The sequence below is a fragment of the Clytia hemisphaerica genome, unplaced genomic scaffold (assembly GCF_902728285.1).
Source record: "Clytia hemisphaerica strain Z4C2 unplaced genomic scaffold, Clytia hemisphaerica genome assembly, whole genome shotgun sequence".
Lineage (NCBI taxonomy): Eukaryota > Metazoa > Cnidaria > Hydrozoa > Leptothecata > Clytiidae > Clytia > Clytia hemisphaerica.
In genome coordinates, this window is record NW_027103858.1 from 84,261 (window position 1) to 100,644 (window position 16,384).

Below are 16,384 nucleotides of genomic sequence, written 5' to 3' on the forward strand. Positions count from 1 at the left end.
TTGCAAATTTTTTCTTACAATCTTTTCAAAAACTTTAGTGACGTGTGATGTAAGAGCGACAGGGCGATAGTTTTCAGCCAATCCTTGATTTCCTTTTTTGAAAATAGGGGTGATGTAACTTGTTTTCAGTATCTTCGGAGTGAATCCTTTGTCAAGAATGTTCTGCCATATCAATCTGAGTGGTTTTTGCAAGCTGTGATTTGTTTTTGAGTTTGAGTAGAAATATAGCTGGAAAGCCATCTGGGCCAGCAGCTGAGTTTGAAGAAAGGGTTTGTATCTCTCTAATAAAGTCGTCCTCTGTGAGGTCAAAATAATCAAGTTTCTCCGTAACTTGCGAAGGATTGAGATCAGGATTTTCATATTGTGATTTTGGTGGTGTGAATACAGATTTATATTGATCTTGAAGTATATTGGCCATCTGAAGGTTATTGTCTGTTAGCTTATTTGTGATGGGATCTAATAATGGTCCCACTTTAGGTTTGGTTTTAGAAAATCTTTTTGCGTAAGAGTAGAAGAATTTGGGGTTCACTTTGATTTTGGAGATTGCATCTAGCTCTTGGTTGTACCTTTCGTTGGCATAGCTGCTTTGTAATTTTAGTTCGATATCAATCAATCTTGACTTTGTGTTCTTGTTGAGCTGTCTTTTCTTCAGTTTCATTCTTTTTCGCATAAGAATTCGACGATCGCGTGGAATAATTGTTTTCTTTATCGGTGTTCGTAAAGGAATGTTGCTTTTGGTGATAACATCAATGCATTTCTCAAGGAATACATTGTATTGTTCATCAGGGTTAGAATCATAAGTTTTTAAAATATTTTCCCAATCAATATCATCCAAAGTTTTATTGACGTTTTCCCAGTCTATTTTGTTATTGTAAAAGTTGAATTTGTCGAAGTCATTGTTAAAATTTTTTTCTGTATCAGTAATTCTAGTTTTGTTAAAAGATAAATGTGTAACAACCTCAATGTTGTAGTGATCGGAGTATATGGTTGGTGTTGTTTGGTAGTTAAAGATCATGTCTGTATTGTTTGTTAAAAGAAAGTCTAAAATATTTCCGTTGGTGTGTGTGGATTTATTCACAATTTGAGAAAGGTTGAACTGTAGTGCGAATTCATCTAAAATTTTTAAGAGTGATCTGTCACAGTTCACTGTAGGTACACATTGTTGGTTTGAGAGTGTATGTGGAATGTTAAAATCACCGCAAATGTAAAGATCAGGACAGCAACCATAGAGAGTTTCAATCTTTGATACTATTGATGATATAAGCTCTGCGAATTCTGGTGCATCTGATTTGTGATTTGGGTTTGTTGGCTGTCTGTATAGAATTCCAATGATAATGTTAAGATCTTCAGAGTAAAGTAGAAGTCCTTCATTTACACCATTCGAGAATTCGAGTAGAGGTTTGAACAATGGAGAGATGTCATCCCTCAGATAGAAGGCAACACCACCACTGTATCTTCCTTGTTTGGGTTTATCACGATCACGGTCCTTTCTATGTAAGGTGTAGCCTTCGATTTCTAGTTCTCCAGCTTTGTGGTTGGGTGATAGCCAAGTTTCTGTTAATCCAATAAAAATATGATTTTCAGTTGTCAAGATATCTCTGATATAGTCATATGGGGTAATTACGGGACAGTTAAAATTAAGGGGTTAATACGGGACACCCCTAAAAATGGTGCTATTGTTATAAATTTGGATTCAGATGGAGAGGATTTTGGAGATAGTCATTCTAGCTGCTAGAAAAATGTCTAGTTAGATTATTCTAACATATACTTTTGATGTTTCAACAAAAGTTTCATATGTCACCATAAAAATCAATTTTCGTAGTTTTAGAAGGAGCTTTTCAAGCTTTAGTGTCAGGAAGAGCTGCAATCACTTTGATTATATTTTGACTGAATTCTGGCATCAAGATACTATGGTTTGAGATTATAATAGTCTCATTATCAAACAAGGCACCTTATCTCTAAAAAATGTGTCCCATATTTACCCCGTAGTGAAATCCTAATTTTGGGGTAATTATGGGACACTAAAGTTTGAGTTTCAAGTGTTTATTTTTTATAAGAAAAGTAAAAAAAACTTGATTTTCTAGTTTAATGGAATCATAACTACACTCTAAGTCTTTCAAAACCTGCAAAGGTTTGCATCTAAATTTACTTCAGTTGGTCTAGATTGCTCTATACAAATATTACTGTTTAAAGTGTCCCGTTATTACCCCAAAATGGGAAAAAAGCTGGGGTAAAAACGGGACACTGTCACTAATTTTGTTGAAAGTCCTTTAAATGATAGCACTTTGATTTGAAGTCATCAAGTGAATGCAAAACCTCAAATATCATGACCTTTTGGAAAGATATCTGGATTTTTCAATAACATTTTATACCTGTCCCATATTTACCCCGAGGGTGTCCCGTAATTACCCCAAAATGCGGGGTAATTACGGGACACCTTTAAAATAAATTTTAGGAACATCTACTAAATTTTAAGGAAAAGTAATACATCTTATGTAAAGGTCATACTTTGACAAATAAAATATCAAAAGATCGGATCTCTAGGATTAATACTTTCAGAGTGATGCCCAAATAAGTCAAAATCGTCCCGTAATTACCCCAGATGACTATATAGGGAACACAAGATGGTGCGGTTTGTGGACATAAACCTTGTATGTTCAAGAAAGCAAAGGTTGTTAGTGCAGGGTTCTTGTTGATTGGTGGTTTGGAAGAAAATTGTCCTGTAGATGGTGTGGTTGGTGTGTTTGTTGGAGATTTTGAGAGAGATAGGTGTGTGGTGGTGGTTTGAGACTTTCGTTGATGAACGAAATCATTTGCAGACGGAAGTTGTCCAGGATTTTGAGAAAATCCAAGGAATCATTTGTGTCAGCATTTCTACACGGGACTTAAGGAAGTCGGATGTCCGGTGTGTGTCGGAGAAGGATATTTTTCCCACCGGACAATCAAAACACCGGACATGACCAGTCCGGTGCGTCAGGTGTTTCTTAATTTTTTGTTTCATAAATGTCAGGCGTCCAAAATTCCCTGTATGCAACACCGGACTGACACCGGACTTATTGCGTCCGGTGTAGCGAAATGATACTTTTTGCCACCGGAAAAATATACCGGACAGAGTCCGGTGCGTCGGCAGGGTCCTATCCTAATATGTTTTGTCGAACTTAATCGAATACTCACAATTTTAACGACTTTTGAAAATTCGATTAAAGAATTCAATCAAACTTTTGTCGTTTGATTAAGTTTGACAAAGTTCTATTAGTTTGGTAATCGAACTGTTTGATTATTATACGTCTGGTTTATCTTTATAGAATAGAACAGACATTTTGAAGAAACCCCTCAGTGGAGGACCCTGCCGACGCACCGGACTTAACGAACACCGGACACGCGAAAGTCCGGTGTAAAATTAGAATTTTTTTTTACCACCGGACAATTTCTACACCGGACTTAAGGAAGTCGGATGTCCGGTGTCGGAAAAGGATATTTTTTCCCACCGGACAATCAAATTTTTTGTTTCATAAATGTCCGGCGTCCAAAATTCCCTGTATGCAACACCGGACTGACGTAGCGAAAGGATACTTTTTGCCACCGGAGAAATACACCGGACAGTCCGGTGCGTCGGGGCGGCAGGGTCCTCTCGGTGGCTGCTTTTGAGAATACAGCCTTTAATTTAAATACTATCATTTCTATCAAACTACTGGCTTTAAACCTTTTGAAACTGACGTTGACTGCTCTTTCTGAAAAATTATATGGTACCTTTTCACTTTTATACCCAAAACATCTTTATACACTACAGGCTAAAATCATCACATTGAGCTTCCGCACTTCTGGCACTCGCAGCGCTCACTTTCCATAAACAAAAAAAAGTGTAAGGAAAACCTTAGAGAAAACCCTAAGCGTTTTGATGGACTATAGTGGTTCTATTCTATGGATTATTATACCAAACTCGTATGCCCAAACTTTCAAGAAAGTAGGCGAGACGAAAGTAAACAAAATAAAATGGAGTCCACTTTCGTTTTCTTTTTCTGATTTGTCACTCACTTTTTATAAGAATAATGAGGCTCAAAAAGCAAATACTGAGCCCGAATTATGAATATTTATCATCTCGTAGTACATCAAATTCATCAAATTGCAGCCGTTAGGCAAACGGAGTGTAGACCCCTCCCATCGGGTCTGTGTACACGATTTTTTTTATAGGAATGGTGTAAATCCATTTCATCATGGATATTCTTAACTTTTTTGGGAAAATCATCCTAAAATATTCTTACAGCATTCTTAGGTTAGGATCCTAATTCAGACTAGATTTAACATTTAGTACATATGTCTCAAAAGCATAAAATGACATTTTTGTGAAAGGAGTGCGAGCCTTACTTGGGGGTAATTGACAATTTACATTTGAAAGCTCTAAAGCTCTAAAAATGGCATTCTTAGCTTGAGTAGCAAAATTCCATGATGGTGATATTCTTAGCATTATTCTTAATTTTTGGCCATTTTCATAATGGACATTCTTATAAAGTGTATTCTTCTGTAAAAAAAAGCGTGTACCTGAGGAGGCACAATGACTTATTGCTCTCGCAAAGTTATTTATATAGCTAGACGGTGTCAATCGAACAACTTCGAACAAAAATTGCAATCGAACCAATCGAACGTAATCGAACGCGATCGAATAATTGCGATTCGATTGTCGAATGTAATCGAATCTCAATCGAACAGCCGATTCCTAGGTAATATTCGATTGTGTTCGATTGCGTTCGAGTAAGGTTAGATTGGTTCGATTAATAGTAGTTGACTATGATGTTCCATTGGTTTGATTACGATTATGTTCGATCCCGGGGGGGGGGGGTAAGGGTAGGTTAGGTTAGGCAAAAATAGGTTGGGGTGATGGTGCTGGGTATGTGCGGACGGTAAGGGTCGGGTTTTTTACCTTTCAAAGTCTCTCTAAGGGTTACAAAAATCAGGATTTTTTAAAGTAGTCTCTCTAAGGGTGGGAAAAATCACGATTTTTAGAAAAAAATTTTGATTTTGAGAGAAAAAATTACAAAAAAGTCTCACTAAGGGTAGGAAATTTTTGAAAATCAGAGGGGGATCAAAATTGAAAATTTAAAGTCTTATACACGGATCTAGAAGGAGTTCGAAGCTCGTTCATAGTTCGTTCTTTCTTTTGGGCGCCTTCGGCCCGATTCAGGAAGGGCGGTGGTAGGCGGCCCTAAGGATGGGGAAGGTTAGGGCATGGAGGTAATAAGAAATAGATGGAGAATAAATTACTTTTATTTCATTGTACCTAATCATCGGAAGCAAACGGCTCCTTGGTTGGGGAAAAAGTGATTAATTTTGTGTGCACTCGTGGGAATATTTAAGTTCATAAAAAACTGAATAGAAAAGGTGTTGGATTTTTAACAGCTCTATAGTGAGATAATATCTATGTTGATCAAAATGAGAAAAAGCTTGCCGGAACAAGCACAAAATCCTATATTTTTAAGGGCCCCCTCTCATAAAATCATCGATAGATTTAAAAAAAATCTATATTACGATTAGGTAACCTTTAAATTAATCATCCATCAGAATTTGAAAGCCCCCTCCCTTTTAGACGTAAAGATTTCTAATGAAGAAATTTTCAAGGAAAATGTGCTGAAAATCTCAAAATTAGCAATATGTTTGCCCAAAAATACATCGATATGAAATCATAGAACTATTGTAACCTTACTACGAGAAAATTATTTTTGTATCGCGTTTGAACAAGAACTTTTTGCATAAAATGTTTATTTCAATCAGGATAACATTCTCACTTCTGTTCTTATAAATTTACATTTCGGATTTTTTTGCTTCCAATGATAGTAAATCAAAGAAAACCGATTTGAATGAAAATATAAAAGAATTTAACGATAACTTAGGCCATTACCGAGTCATTTATTCTCCATCTATTTCTTATTACCTCCATGGTTAGGGGAATTAAAGAAATGCTGCGCGGACCTGACTGAATGACGGAAAGGTGCCCAGTTGTAAAACTTCAAATTAATTCGCTAGAGGATAGAATCAAGTAATGCAGGGCCAAATTTTTGTCAAAATCTTTTTTTTTTGAATTTTTGGCTCAAAATCTCGCTGGAAAGACTTACTTTTGATTTTATTTTTGCTTGACCCATGAAGCCCAATCCAATTCCTACGAGTTAGACCAAAAACGACTAGGCATTACAGGAGGGCATGTCCGATATACCTGACATTGGCACATAAATGACGACACTTGAAAATCTTCAAAATATCGAAATATTCATCCCAAATCATTATTATATTAAACACCCCAGAGGCCAAGGGTTCCAAAGTCTTTTTCTTAGCAATATCTTGCTTCAAACGTTCCTTCTTTAGTTCTGGAGAATCTCACTGAAAAAATAATCAACGTTATCAGAGAGATATCGATAATTGAAAATGAAAGACAGAGTTGAGTACTTATACCAAAAAATTAAGGAGAACAAGTTTAAAATATGTAAATGAAATCTACAAATTCATAAATTGGGAGATAACCTAATAAAAAAATTGGGGAAAATTGTACAACAATCTGATATTGGTCGTTTACATCTCGCAAAATTATCATTCTGTATTACAGTATATAAGAAAGAAATAAGGGTTTAAAACAAAAAAAATTACAGACGTTTTTGTATTTAAGTGTTGTAGAATAAGTTAAAATATCCCAAAAAGTAGAAAAAAATATATCTTAACATTTTATCTAGGTAGCTAGTGAACTGTTAACAAGATCAGCAAATTTTTTGAAATAAACAAAACTAAACAGATGTTTTGATGTCAAGACAGGTTTGTATGGAAAACCATGTAGTTAATCCAACTGTTAGTACTCTAGTAATTAAAGGTTTTATTTTTACATAAATGTTCCCGTTTCATATCGGACACATATTTCATATCAGGACAGTGTCTGCCTATTGTTATATTATGGTGATACAAGCAAAAAATGCTTTTTCTTTTCCTCTTTCTGAGCAATCTTGCTCCACGTCCGTGTCAATTCTATGTGAAAAAGCTTGTGAATTAAAATTGATGAGTAAGCAAACGATATCAGTCTTATTTAAAAACAAAACCTCTAATCCTGAATCTTGCCGAGGCAGCAAACGTTCATGATTAACTTTGACTTTAATAAAAGGAGAAATACATGCCTTAAATTCTACAGACAATGATTTCTTATCAAGCGGAGGGGACAACAATCAAACATAATTCAAATTTTGTATAGTAAAAATAAAAAATATAAAAACCTTAAATATTACACCGTTCTTGTTTCTTGAAAAAATGCACATAATTATCATAATTTAGTTTGCAAAAATTATTTTATATCTCTAATTATTTCAACGTTTCTTTATCTAGAAGTGTATTGAGTTGATCATTAATCTAAAAGTAGTCAAATAATCAAAATTTCTTCACGCAGAAAAAAGGTACCACATACTTTAATGGGATAAACTTTCGCGGGGATTAAATTTCGCGGATTTCGCAGATTTGGGTGTCATCCGCGAAAATCCACGAAATTAAGTCCCAATGGAAATTTGGAAGGGCCTCATCCGCGTAATATTTCTAAACAAAACTCAAAATATGTCAAATAAATAATACTTGCATCAAAGAGGCGCAAGGTGTATTTAAACAACCAATATGCATGACTTGACAGTATAAAAATACAAAATCGTGAAAATGTTGTCACCCGATAGTGCCACCCGCGAAATTAAGTCCCAGCGAAATTTTGAGTTTCACGGATAGGCCCAACCGCGAAATTTAATCCCCGCGAAAGTTTATTCCATAAAAGCGAAACAGGTCGACAGGGAATCGATTATATTTTACATCTCAGAGTTTCCACAGAGACCTCTAATCAAACAAAACGTAGCGCAAAAATTACTAAATCTATTAAAAAAATGTGAACAGAAATTGATTTAAATTTTCGAGAAAAAAAACTATTAATTATATCCATTTTGCGTAATTCTTGTGTTTCATAATTTGAGCCTTTCACTAATCATAATCAATCATCAAAGAATTGCATTAAAATTGCCATCTGTCATGTGTAGTTTGTAGGAGTAAAGTCAAGTCAGCTTTTGACTTGCGTAGGCGTATTAACCACCAAAAAGAGGGAAATATTATGTATATTTTGCATGGTTTTCATTATAACAAACAAAGTGGAGTCCATGAAAAGCCACGTTTATATTCATCAATAGTAACTGAAAGCATGAGTATTTAGATGGATAGAATCGAATTCAATCATCAAAATGTCCCATTGTCCGTATAGATTCGAAGAAATTTAACATCAATCAAAGTTGGAGCCAAAACAAACATATCACAGGTGAAATATGTAAAAAAGCAATACAAACCAGACAAAGCAATTTCGATTTCAATCTCTTTGTTATTAGCTAACCGAGTGTACTTGACCAAACCTCAAGAAGATCTTGCGTATAACGACACGTAACTCGCTTTCCAGTTCGTGTACCAGTAAATCACATAAGCGAGAGTAAAACGAATTTACATGTCTTGAAAACTGAAAAAGAAAAACAAGAAATAAAAGGCGATTATCAACCGGGTTTTGTCTTTCTAGACAGAAATCCCCGGGGGGGTTACTTAGGCAAAATGGGTGCCGGGCATGTGCAAGCCATAAGGGTACCTTTTCTCGTTCCTCAAAAGTCTCTCAAAGGGGTACAAATTCAAAAGTTAGTCTCTGAAAGGGTCCCAAAATCACAAAAATCAAAAATTTCTCTCTCAAAGGGTCACGATTTCCAAGAATTTTGACCAAAATTTGGTGAAAATCAAACCAAAATTTGGAAAAAATGGACCAAAATTTAGGAAAAAGTCTCTCAAAGGGTCCCAAAATCACAAAAATCAAAAATTTCTCTCTCAAAGGGTCACGATTTCCAAGAATTTTGACCAAAATTTGGTGAAAATCAAACCAAAATTTGGAAAAAATGGACCAAAATTTAGGAAAAAGTCTCTCAAAGGGTCCCAAAATCACCAAAATTTTGTCTCTCAAAGGGTCGATTTTCGATTTTCGGCTCGGACATACCCGTCACCTCGCAAACCTAGTACCCCCCCGGGCAGAAATCATAATAAGTCATTGGTTTGTTCAAAGGGTCATTTGAAATAATTGCCCTCTTCGGACAAAAAGTTGCCTACCCTGACCCCGTTCATTGACCCACAAGGTTTAGAATGATTCGAAAGATACAGAGACTTTGAATTATTTATCTGCTTAGATTCCGTGTGATGTGATTTGCACAAAAAATATCAACTAACTAACCCTGATGGGCTGGAAACTACATATTTAGAAAAAACTATCCAATGGATAAGTTTGTTCAACTAATACACTCTTTTTTATAAGAATCAGTAGAATTTGACGAGGATCGGCTGTTCTTATTGTTTGACACTTGGAGCCTCAAATTGTTCTTATCCTGTTCTTATTTATAGGTTGAAATGGAGATATGTTAGGCTTTATCCCCAATTTTTAGTACTTTGACCCATAAATTGCTTGAAATTTAGCAATTTGAGGCTCAGCATTGTTCTTAAATTGTTCTTATTTTTTGGTGTTTTTGATCCTCATTGTTCTTATAAAATTGTTCTCATAAAACAAAGTGTTTATTTTTTTCGTGCACATTACACTGAAACAAAACAGAGAGCTGATTTCTCATTATTCCACTTTTCCTTTCAAACCTTGGTTCGAAAAGGTGAGGTAACCAAAATGGAAAGGAAATGTATTTCATAGAGTGCAGAGGGGTTGAAGCCCCCCCCTGAAGGTTTAGCCCCCCCCCCAGAGATTTAGCCCCCACCAAAATTCGAAATAGACAGCCCCCCTACCAAAATACACAAAAAACAAAAATGTTAGAATGGAAAAATTTCAAACAATGCAAGGTCTTCATTTTGCATGTCCACACAAGAGAAAGAGATACCAAATGTATAATGTCTTCTTTTGAAATTCTAATCAACAAACCTCAATAGTACGACTTCATTATTACACCGGGGGGGGGGCACTCAAGGTATATGACCTACCAGACGTTCGGCCCTTAAGGGTAGGTTTTTCATAGTTCAGCTAGTGCACTGTAAGGGTAGGAAATTACAAAACTGCACTGAACTGCACTGTAAGGGTAGGAAATTGTGATAAAAGGCCAATTTTTTGGTAAAATTAGCACAAAATTGGTCAATTTTAGAGGAAAAATTCCACATTTTCTTGGAAAATTTTGAAAAAGTGCACTGTAAGGGTATCATTTTTCATGGAAATTCACTGCACTGTAAGGGTCCGATTTTAGAAGCCAAATTTTGGGCCGAACGTATGGTCGTTTTCAGATCGAGTGCCCGCGTTATTACACAAACAAAATACCATGTAAAAATTGTAAAATGTACAAAGAAAAATTTCTTAGTTCTTGGAAAAAGTTGTTAGGTTAGCCCCCAGTCAACAGACCTAAACAAATAGCCCCCCCCCCCTGAGTAAGTAGCCCCCCCTGATCTTAGGGAAAAAGAGTCCCCAGCCAGAATTTTAGGTTCTAGCCCCCCCCCTAAGAGCCAGGGGGGGATGCATTCTATGTATTTCCATTATGTAAAATGATAAGTCACTATGTCGTGATAAGTCACTTAAAAACTAAATAGTAGAATAAATCAAGATCTTACAAACCTTGCTATCTGGCTCAGATCAAATGCCATCAGTCTTAATACTGAAAAAACTGAAATTGTCATTTTTCGTCGAAAAGGCAAAAACTTCAACAAAAATCTAAATTTCAGGCTCAGTGGACAATAACTCAAACTCACTAATCAAGTAAAATACCTTGGTATTCTAATTGACGAGCACGGGATGCACAAATCAATGCACTTTGTATTAAACTTTCTAAAGCAGCTGGTATTTTGACCAAAATGAGACACTTTCTTTGTTACAAAAGTCTACTTGGACTCTACTATGCACTTTTTGAATCGCATCTAAGTTATTGTATTCACACTCTTGGTTTCATAAAACGAGATCATTTCAATAAACTTTCTTCACTACAAAAAAAAGCACTCAAACTGATTCACTTCAAAGGCCCTAGGGACTCGGCCACTCCTCTTTTCATTCAATCAAAAATCCTCCAAATTGAGTCTCTAATAATTTTGAAACACTCAATCTTCGCCCTTGAAGTTATCCAAAATAAATCTCCTAATTACTTCGATGGTTTTGTAAATAAGCTTGGAAACAGATATGGAAAGCTAGCATTTGTCCTTTCGAAATCAGTCTCCTATGGGTCTAACAGCCTGAAAAACTCTATTGCAAGAAGCTGGAATCAAATAATTCTAAAGTTAAACCCTTTCAACTCTGAGGCTATCTCAAAAAGCTCCCTTAAACGTCACATAAAAGCCAAGTTAATATTCGATCTTATTTAATTCTTCTCTTAGGTTCTCAAACCCTTCATATGAAAGTACGAACTGATGCTTCACCATCATCATCCATCCCCCCCAGATCCCCCTGTTGTTTTTTCCTAAACTGATTTATGACATCCATTGCACCTGCTAATCCCTCTCTTCTCTCCTCTTTCCTCGCTTTTCCTTCCATTCTCTTTTTGCAGAGTCCCCCTTTTTCCTTGTGTCTCTAATCATTTAGTTTCCTCTGAGATTGCATACAAATTACTAAAAAAAACAATTTTAAAATCTGGAAATTCTTAGGCCCATATTATTATATATCACATTTTATGTTCGTCTTAGAACTTTTTAGTACCTATTTCACTAGGATGTATATATTTATTTTTGTTTTTACGCGATTTTACATTACCAGTACATGTCTTGCAGCACTCAATGCTGTCAACTTTCAACAAACTAGGTTCCCATATAATTTCTAGCTTTTAGTAGCTGTCCGTATGGTTTATTGCCTCTTGACAAAATAAGCTATCCTTTTTACGGTTTATATTTTTTCACTTATATTATATGCACCCTCCGTGGTTTTTTTTTTAAATGTACATAGCTTTATTCGAGTTAAAACCGAAAGATCTTATCTTATCTTATCTAAAAAGCACTTATTTACAAGGTTAGGCATCCCTGTAAAAACATTCCATCATCTGTGAATCGAGATGAGCCTGCAACAGTTCAAACGAGGCATTTTTCTCAAAATTTTCACCTTCTCCACCTTTATCAACGATGGTGCACATACAGAAAAACTTTCGGGAAACTCATGGAAAGATGTTGAATAATGGAAAAAATCTCCAAACTTAATAAGCGAGGGGGGAGGTTGTCCTGGTTGGAAAATTTTTGAAAAGGAGGCTAATACAGCAGAATTAGGACAAAAGGGGGAACCTTCAAAAACATTTTTCCAAAAATTAATAAGCGGGGGGGGGGGGGGTGGAATAAGAATGTCATGGGTGGAAAATCTTCGAAAAATTAATTAGCGGGGGCGGGACGGCAATTAGGAACCCGAGAGTAGGAATGTTTCATCGAAATTGCCATGTTTGGGTTTTATTTTCAAAGTATTTAAGGTCCTATATCCAATCTGCTAATAATCGGACCCTCTTTTAAAACATCTTACAACTTTTATCTTGTGCACAGGAAGCTCTAGTCTCTATCATGCCAGACTATGTTATCTTCATTTTTCTTAACAACAATATTATGGCACTCGATGATATATGATTTTCGTCTCCCTTTCTTTCACCATGATATTTCAATTTATTCATTACCGTGTATAGTTACACCTTTTCTTTTATTAGAAACAAACTATATAAGAATAGTTTATTGCCTTATTACAAACTCCAAAACTTCGAATAACCTAAAAACACTAGAACTAGAGTATTTTAAGCATTCAGAAAATCCGAAGGCTTCCAAAAATTTTTGACGTTTTTATAAAAAAAAAGAGTGTGCGACTGAATGCCAGGAATGTCGATATGAAGTATACTGCCGGTTAAAAGTCATACAAAGACACGATAGTTTATCAAAAATCAAAAGTTCATTGTAGCACAACCAAAGGACAGAAATAGAGAAATGCTAAGATAAGATGTTTTCAAAAACCTTGCAAGACATACTGTAATGATAAGGTCGTCTCTATTCCCTTTACAATTACATTTCCTTTTTTGTAAATGGCAAACATTAAATGTTTGATAACAATCAGAAATACACAAATTGGTATTTGATAATGATGGTTTAAAGCCTCCTTTTGACTATATTCCTTATAAAGAAGACTAATGTTTTTTTGGAGCATGTGTGTTACGAATTTGGTATTGATAACAATTAGAAATCTAAACTAAAATCGATGTAACTTATCTTTTCTTAATCAATTTGATTTTACAATGAAGGTTCAAAGGCTCCAAAAAGATTCGAGACTCCGTTTGATTATATTCCTTATAAAGAAGACTAATGTTTTTTTTTGGAGCATGTGTATTACGAATTTAGTATGTTTTTAGGCGCATGCGTACTACCAATTTCCCGTTAGTATTGATATGGGGCAACATTACTTTAAAAGTCTTCCAAAACCTGTAAAACACACCATTCTTACCCCATGCAAAGTTGGGTTCACACCAAACCTTTCAAGTGCATGAGGAAAACGTTGAAGAAGATTATTTCAGCAGGGTTTCTTCTCGAAAATCAAAATGAAGATTCATTTGACTGGCTACCCATTCATGATCATTCATGTAGGTATGATATTCTTATGCATGAAGGTGGTGTCCGGATTTGGTGCTTTTAATCCGGACACTGGTGATGGTGGTGGAAAACCAGTCAACAAAGAATTGACGGCGGTCGAAAAGTGTATGATGCCACCTTTATATTTCTACGTTTATTATTACCCGAAAACTGAAACTACAGTCAATTGGGAATCCTTCTATGAAGCTTTTGAGAAAGACTTCGGCAATATGGGCAATGCTACCTTTCAACTAGTGCACAAGGCATTTGGCACGATTCACATTCTACAATGGAATCATACGTTGGAGACTGAGGAGGAATACATTAAAGTGACCAACATATTAGAGAAGTCACATTTACACATTTACGACGCTTCTGTCCTAACGGTCGAAATCAGTGCAGTTGAATCACCAAAGACGATAATGGAGCTACCTATGCAGCATAATTACTTTAGTAATGGGCGCATCTGCTATTTACCGTCTCGGTTAAACCTTGATGCTGGTGGTAAAATCACTGAAAACTGTCAGTATCGTTTCCCAGATTCTACTACAACCATTGAACGCCAGAACTTACGACTTTCCATTACCTATGCGGACGACAGTTGGCCAAGAGAGGAGTTTGTGACGCATTGCACGGAGTATTATTTTTCGGAAGATTGTCCAAGTGGTATTACAATGGATATATCTGGCAATATAGATTACAACGACCAAGTTGTATTGACTTTCATGAAACCAGACAACACTTCTTCTCAGTTAAATGCTACACAATTTTTACCCCTTGGTGACGGAAAATACAGAATATGTTATGAATCGCTATACGACGCTCCAAACCTTGACCAGCAAAAACCATCCTTTCACCAGTACACATGGAAAACAATATTGGATGAAGTGGACTTTTACACCAGCACCTGTCTGTCAGTGTTGAGCCTAATATTCGAAGTTCTCTATGTGGCAGTTTTTCATCAGCTCAAAGATATGCAATATCAATCATACCATAACTTAGCCATTCTAAACTTTCTCCTTCTGCTCACTGATGCACTTTCGATAACCAGTAGTATAGTTAAACAGGCAACGCACTGGATAAAAGCTCTCAAAGCATTGGCTATTATTCAACATTTTAGTTTTCTTTCTGTGAACACTTGGAGTGCTCTTTTATCCGTTCATTTGGTAAAAAAGACGCGATATAATCGTGGCCAAGTGGACAACACAAAAAGTAGATTTCATAAATTGAATAAGCTTACAATCTGCTTATTGGTGAATTTTCTTCTTACAGCAGTATGCATTGGTGTGGACCAATCAAAAGCCTACGAGTTCCAATACGGAGAATCACGTGGTAACAAAGCTTTTTGGATTAAGAACCACTATCCACGAATCTTCTTCTATCTTCTACCGACGGCCATTTGTTATATGATGGCCTTATGTTTCATGGTTGTTGCATGTGTTCGCCTCAATCAAAAGAGGGAGGATGCGAGTAGCCAATCAGAAGAGAGAAACGCAATTTACCCAAATCTCAGATCCACGCTTTCTACGACGTCCAAGATAATTACCATCCTTGTGATTCCCGAAATCTTCGGCTCCGTACAATTGTACAAGAGTCATTTGAATGAGAGTGAAGCCATCTTGAATGCAACTTTCGCATTCATATGCAGTTTAGGAAGAAGTGTACGAGGTATGCTGACTTTCTTAGTGTGTTTTTGTAATCGCAAAACATGGTCTTTGTATAGGAGAAGACGAAATTTCATCCACCGACAGAAAACAAAAGAAAACCGAGAAGTGAGTGGTTTGAGCAAATGACTCTTTTAAAATAGATTGATGATAGAGTCAAATACAAACGAACTATGAATGAATGAATGAATGAATGAATGAATGAATGAAGGATGAACGAACAAAAGATTTTGCAATTTAAGGTTACTGTGAAACAAACTGACAATACGATACATCTATCGTAGAATTACTAATTATTAATTATGTATGGTTTCTCGCGTGAAAAAAATTCATGGATGATGGACTAATTGTTTTAAACAATGGAATTGGTAATAGAATAATATTCAACTGAAATTTGAGCACTAATATAATATAAATAGATCACATTCATTTATAGATAAAAAAACTAATTTATGACTTGAAGCATTCTTAAAAAGTTTAATTTTGATAAATAATTTGACTCATCTATAGATAAGTTGACACAAAATTTTCCATCCTGTTCAAACTTGGTCTTCAAGACGGGTTTCAAAAATGAAGCCCTTACATTATTATTCTGTTAAACATTAGTGTTTGTCATATACCTAGAGTGTTGGGTTCTGACAAAGAGGAAGAGCGAATGAATAAAATAGAAAGTTTCAGAGGTTCCTCTTATAAACGAGCAAAGTTTTACCAGTGTTTGAGTGTACAGCTGACGCTCTCTAATTCGACGTTCTACTAAATTTGAGACGCTCCATTACTCGATAGTATTGAAAGTCACCGCCAACGAGAAACTTTGGTAAACGAAGCTTTATTATTCGATACGCTCCTTTATTCGATAAAAATCCAATACTCCTTGAAAATTGATTTAGAGAGCGTCACTTGTAGATAACTGTTACTTCATTTCATTTGGAACTACACGTTTTTTTTTTAAGAAACTAGTTTTACCAAGCATCCGCAATGTTTCGTAAGAAATCTGCCTTTTGAGCCTTAAATGTTTCTACATGTTTCTAAACTTTTTCAAGCTTAAAGGACGCATGTCGATAATACATACAATAGTCTAATTGACTAAATCTACGGTACTTTCCTATCTTCTATATTTATTTTCTGACTTTCTTAAGTGTTTCTAACTG

The 16,384-nt window shown here is 35.6% G+C and overlaps 3 protein-coding genes across 5 annotated transcripts in view; all 3 read right to left on the reverse strand.

The window, feature by feature from the left end:
- Nucleotides 1-16,384, reverse strand: part of LOC136808286 (coiled-coil domain-containing protein 146-like) — a 108,752-nt gene that overhangs the window by 15,089 nt on the left and 77,279 nt on the right. The gene's annotated exons all lie outside the window — the stretch shown is intronic.
- On the reverse strand, nt 152-6,273 carry LOC136808285 (uncharacterized). Its single transcript, XM_067064820.1, has 2 exons — nt 6,206-6,273; nt 152-1,598 (listed from the first exon to the last, which is right to left on the reverse strand). The coding sequence occupies exons 1-2, from the start codon at nt 6,271-6,273 to the stop codon at nt 152-154; spliced, it is 1,515 nt and encodes a 504-aa protein (XP_066920921.1).
- LOC136808291 (brefeldin A-inhibited guanine nucleotide-exchange protein 2-like) overlaps nt 6,551-16,384 on the reverse strand; it is a 48,486-nt gene continuing 38,652 nt past the window's right edge. For all 3 annotated transcript variants that reach the window (XM_067064828.1, XM_067064825.1, XM_067064827.1), the window contains one exon: nt 6,551-8,503. In XM_067064828.1, coding sequence (XP_066920929.1) covers nt 8,375-8,503 — 129 coding nt within the window. In that variant the 3' untranslated portion in view covers nt 6,551-8,374. The remainder of the gene's footprint in view (nt 8,504-16,384) is intronic.